Source organism: Epinephelus moara, chromosome 23 (assembly GCF_006386435.1).
Source record: "Epinephelus moara isolate mb chromosome 23, YSFRI_EMoa_1.0, whole genome shotgun sequence".
Classification (NCBI taxonomy): domain Eukaryota; kingdom Metazoa; phylum Chordata; class Actinopteri; order Perciformes; family Serranidae; genus Epinephelus; species Epinephelus moara.
The window spans coordinates 5,376,678-5,382,677 of NC_065528.1; the positions used below are offsets into that span (position 1 = coordinate 5,376,678).

General features: G+C 40.8%; 1 protein-coding gene across 1 annotated transcript in view; it reads left to right on the forward strand.

The window, feature by feature from the left end:
* Positions 1 to 6,000, forward strand: part of large1 (LARGE xylosyl- and glucuronyltransferase 1) — a 161,803-nt gene that overhangs the window by 87,129 nt on the left and 68,674 nt on the right. The window contains exons 5-6 of the mRNA XM_050035982.1: positions 1,049 to 1,172; positions 1,394 to 1,565. Coding sequence (XP_049891939.1) covers positions 1,049 to 1,172; positions 1,394 to 1,565 — 296 coding nt within the window. The remainder of the gene's footprint in view (positions 1 to 1,048; positions 1,173 to 1,393; positions 1,566 to 6,000) is intronic.

Sequence of the window (6,000 nt, forward strand, 5' to 3'; positions counted from 1 at the left end):
GAGTCTTTTCATACATGACAACATTTGGGGGAAAAATTAGACTAGAGGAATTCTATTTTCTCCGCACCAGAGACAGCCGTGGCCAGAGGCATTATGTTTTCAGGTTGTCTATCCATCCGTCCGTCTGTCCCATTCATGTGAACGCAGTATCTCAAGAAGAACCTAAAGGGAATTTCTTAAAATTTTGTCACAAATGTTCACTTGGACTCATGGATGAACTGATTAGATTTTGGTGGTCAAGGGTCAAAGGTCAAGGTCGCTATGACCTCGCATCTATCTCATTCTGGCTTGAGCGAATTTCTTGGTATTGGCACATAGATTCCTTTGGACCCAATATTGAACTCATTAGATTTTGGTGGTCAAAGGTCAAGTTCTATGTGACCTCATCTGTCTCATTTGTGTGGATGTGATATCTTTAGAACACCTTGAGGGAGTTTCTTCAAATTTGGCACAAATGTTCACTTGGACTCAACAATAAATTTATTAGATTTTGGTGGGCAAAGGTCAAGGTCAGTGTGACCTTGCATCTGTCTCAGTCTTGTGAGCACAATATGTCAAGAACACCTTAGGGGAATTTCTTTAACTTTGACACAAAGGTCCACTTAAACTGGAGGATAAACTGTTGATGATTTTGTGGTTGAAGGTCAATGGTGAAGGTCAGTGTGACCTCACAAAATGTTTTTTTGGGCTGTAGCTGACAAAATTTCACACAAATGTCTAATGGGATAAAAAGATGAAGTGGTGACATTTTATATCCAAAAGGTCAAAGGTCAGCTTCACTGTGACATCATAATGTTCTGCATTAAACAATTTTCTCACCACATATAGTGTAAATATGCATCATTAAGCAGAAAAGCAAACTGTTCATCTACAGTTAGTTTTCCCAGTTTAGTGGAATAGACAAACCGGCCCTTTTAATGTAGTTGTTGTAAAGAACTTTCTGTGTGAAGTTGTTGAAGTTTAGTAACTTTGAAGCAGGATGTTGCTGTCAAAGAGCGTAGAGCTTATCCATGTTTGTGTATGTGTTTGTGTGTGTGTGTGTCCACAGGCGGAACCCACTACATTTCCATTTCATCACAGACTCCATTGCTCAGCAGATCCTGTCCTCTCTTTTCCATACCTGGATGGTCCCTGCCGTCAGGGTCGACTTCTACGACGCAGACGAGCTGAAGGTGAAGAGCCCTGACTCCCGTTCACCTCACTGACTGCCAGCTTCCCTCAGAAATACTCAGACCTGCATTCTTCACTTTTTATTCTGTAGTTGATTATGATTGAGTATGATTGCCACCTTCTTTAATTCTTTGGAAAAGTTAGTAGCTTTGTAAACCATCTTTAAGGATGATGTTGTATAAACAGTAAGTAATGTCAGTCCTGCTGTGGTGTGGTCTTTCAGTCCGAGGTGTCATGGATCCCTAACAAACATTACTCTGGAATCTATGGCCTGATGAAGCTGGTGCTCACTAAGACACTGCCATCCGACCTGCAGAGAGTCATCGTCCTGGACACAGACATCACATTTGCTACTGACATCGCTGAACTCTGGGCTGTCTTCCATAAGTTTAAAGGTAACTCAGCTGCTATTTTTGAACTCTATTCATTTCACTGTATGTACATGAAACCAAGGCTATGGCCAGTATGGCAGTTACTAGTAGTTTTGAAACTAAAGATGGTCATTTTGTGGGCTAGTGTTTTCAAGTCTTTCTCCACTCAAAAATATGCTTTTCATTTGTTAATGTCCTGGCTTTGACTTTACTGAATTGTATCTGTGCAAAGTTTGGCACTAGAGAATAGTTTTCACATTTCTCCACTGAAGGGGGCGATGTTGGTGTACTTCACTAAAATTTGAGGTTTAAAGGTAAACCGGATAAGCTAGATGAGGTACAACAGAAAAACCAATCACTGTCCAACACAGAAAATGCATCACCAGGGGAGCAGACTTCAACGCAACACCAGCAAAGAAACCTGAAACCACCAGAGCGGACTGTCCGTACAAAGCACAGAGTTAGCATTAGTATAGTGAAAGTTTTGCATGCTAACATTGACAAGTGTGTTTCTGGATGTTAACCAGACCAATGAGAACATACTGTAACATCTTAGCAGATATTATTTATGTGTCACAGCATTAGCACTGTGTCAGCCACAGCCAATTACAAGCTAACAAGCTAACAAACAACTTAAACGAATAAAAGATGCTAACTACACTTACTATTCTGATACATCTGCTAGTCACTGAACTTGGTGTGCAACAGACTCCTTATCTGAGTCGGGGTCTGACTGAGGTTGAAACATGTATGGCTAGATTTTTCTGAAATTTCCTTGAAAGTAAACACTAGCCATCTGGATGTGCCCTGCTCTTTCACCAGTCAACTGGTCACCAGTCTAGCCCTAGGAGAATGACCATATTTGTATGAAGGACGAAGCAAAACCTAAAGCTAGCTGCTAGTTTGATAAGCATGGTGCATTTACAGCTATGGTTAACTGTGATAATGCTAATGCTACTTTTTGCATGCGAAACACAAGCGCAAAACCACTAAAACAAAATGTACCTAGCAGAAAAACTGAATTCCTGACTCCTTAGAGGGTCTTTTAGTACAACCAAATGCTGAACAAGACTCCTTTAGGTGACCAAAAGTAACAGTTAACTTTAATGAACTGAAAACTCACTGACATAGTGACAGTTATGGCTAAGCCTGTGAGTCTGGAGTTATGCCATGGTTACATTACCCAACCAACATTTTGATGTGGTAGCGACTTGTCAATGGACGGCACCAACCCGTCACTCAAAGCTGCCATGCCCTTAAACATGACTTACATTTGTATTAATAACATATGAACAGGTGAGTTTCACCTAATTCACCCCCTGTACAGTTGTCACAGATAGGGAAATTAGTTATAGTGGCTAAAACCATTTTTTGTACCAGGCTGTAAACATGTTTCTTTCTGCTGTAAAGTTAAAGCATTTTAACATGGAGCTCTCTGGGGATTGACCTGCTTTTGGAGCCAGCCTCAAGTGGCCATTAGAGGAACTGCAGTTTTGGCTTCATTTTTAAGCCCTGTTGGGTCTGGAGGGGAAGTTTAAGTTTTACTGTTTCCCATGAACTTTTAGTTTGATCTTGTGTAAAGCTTCTGAAGTAGCATGCATATATTCAATGGACACTTAACCCCATGAATTTATGTATTTATTTATTTTTTGCACATCATATTTTATAGACAAACCAATGATTCTGTTTAATTGGAATATAAACGATAGAATAATCAACATTGTTGACAGCAGTACAGAGTCAGACTAAAGGTCTGTCGTGTCAGCTGTGGGCCGTTAGCCTTTAGTAATGCTTTCTCTCCCCTTTCGTTCTCAGCAATGGCTGATTCATCACTCATGTAGAGAAAATCACTACCATGACTCACCATGTAGGACTGTTCTTGTTCAATCAATATGTCTTTGGGGTCAGTTGAATAGAAGGTGTGTTACACAGGTGGTGTTCCTGTGATAAGCCTCGAGGAGTAGCTCTCCATCTTCTCATGACCTACAGTGTGTGTGTGTGTGTGTGTGTGTGTGTGTGTGCTGTAAATGAAAGTAGTGGTGTGAGAATTGAAAAAGAGAGCTGGAGAGAGAACATCACACCCTGGCTGCTGTCACATGTCTACACAACTGGCCAATGCATGAAGCAGGTATGATTGCAGAATGTTCTGTTCCGGAAAGTTGAGCTGCCAGCATGCTTCATCAGAACTGCTTGTTGGATGTTGGAACAGCTTATGTCTTCCCCACACTTTTTCCCACGTCAAAATAGGTAGGGCTGTGTCCAACATTTTTTGTATTTTTCCCAATCAGACAATCCGCCATTCACACCCATTTCACGCTGTCATTGGCCGGCTATGTGGAGGTGAGAAAGGGGCCAGGGTTTGAACTTCTCCCTCAGGTTAATCTTTTCATTTGTTACACAACTATTCCTGTCACTTGTCATGTGAACAACTGAGTGCAACACTGTGAATGCCTTCCAGGTTAGATATATTGCATAACAAGATGACATCTAACCCTTCTGTATGGCAGCTGGCTTTCCACTCAGGCTTCTAGTGTGCAAGGGTGCCCCCAGAAATTTTTCTTAGGAGTGGCCAGATGGGGCCACTAAAAGTCTTGGGGTGGCACACTAAAACCAAAAGCTAAACTAAATTTCAGAAATTTTATTAAGCTGTTGTAGTATGTAGGCTTGTTGAAAACTATATCAGTATGGAAAGTTAGGAAGTTAGGAATCACATACTGATATACTTTGGTTTCTTAATCTTAATGTTACAAATTATCTAATTTGCATAAAGTAATACTGGTGCAGTTAACATTTTGAGTTCCACGACAATCATGTTTTAATGTGTCATGTATCTATACGTGTGAGTTGATGATTCTTCTTCAAATAGGCTGATTGTCCTTTTCCTGAAAATAGTATTTCACCACAGTATTTACTGTTCAATGGTAAGCTCGTCATGTTTCTGAAAACACTAAGAAATGGGCAACTCAGTTACAAAATCTTGGTTTATGTTTTATCAGCACTGCTTAGTTTTACTGCTTGATCTGAGTATGATCTAAGTTTGAGAGAAAGAGAGAGGAGCGGGTCTGTCTATAGATCCATTTCTATACTCTTTGTGTCTGTGGTGGTGGCATGGGTGGTGGGCAAAACAAAGTTGCGAAAGCACAGCATGGCGTGTTTTGCATCATCCAGCAGAGTTTCTCTTGGAGGGGAGCAGGGAAATCTAGGCACTAGTTACACCTACTATCCACATGATTTTGATACAAAGCTGGTTGAAAATTGGCCAAGTACCCTTTTGAAAAGACAAATATACAGCTTTAATTTGAAGGAGTACATTGATTGGAAGGAGCAACACATTTACTGGAACAAGTTTTTAGGGGAGACTGGTGGGTACCCATTGAAAACTTTTTCATTCAGATATCTTAAGGCGAGAGTTCAAGGGACCCCTTTAAAAAAGACCATGCCAGTTGTTCCCTTGCTGAAATTTAGCCTAATTTGGAGTGTTATTTAGTCCCTCTTCCTGAAAAGCTATTCTGACATGGTTGGTACCAGTGGATGCCTTAGGTTGTCGACTATGGCCTTCTACCTCACTTAAGTAATGAGTGGAACACAGGCTCTTAGAAATAGTAATGTCGGCCTCTAATTATTTTCACCAGGAGGGACCAGCAATTGTATCAAGGTGGGCTTTCAGATGCTGTGAGACAATCAGACAAGCACTTCCTTTGAGAATAGTCAGACTTTTATAGTATGAGAGAGGACAGGCAGGAAGTGTGGAGGCGATAGGACACAAAGTCCTGTGAGTACATCACTGGGAGGTAGGGAACAGAGGAGAGCGTAAAGATTGAGGAAGGCACGTAGGCAGGAGGAGGGAAGGAGGCGGTGGTGAGTCACTTCAAAGATTTATGGGTAGTGCTGTCCAATAGTGCAGCGCAGCCAGCAGGGGTTTGGATCAATCTTAATTAGTAGTTGACTCCAATGCAGCACCTCTGCCACCCACTCCCTTTGCTGTCCAGCCTGGCTGAACTGTCTAGCCCCATTATCTTTAAAGCATCACAACAGTCCAGTAAGACACATTCTATAAATGTTATTCTCAGGCTTTAGCTTTCTTTAAATGATGTATAAAGATGGTGAGGAGGGCTGATACAGTGCCATGATTAAGCCAGCACAGCTCTTATTTTATCTGGTCATTAACTTTATCAGGCTCATATAAGCCACCAGCACATGGGGGATGATAAGATGTTAATTTATGCAAAAAAGGCATATACTGATACATGTCATCAACGACTTTAAATATAGTAACCACATACTGTACTACACAACACAACCAGAATCTGTGCTTAAAGGGCCAGTGTGTAATATTTGGCATGGTTTATTGTCAATCTGAATCTGAATCTGAATATTCTACCCATTAATATGTTTATACAAGTGTATAATCGCTATAAAATAAAATTTGTTTGGTTTTCGTAGCCTTATAATTATGCTT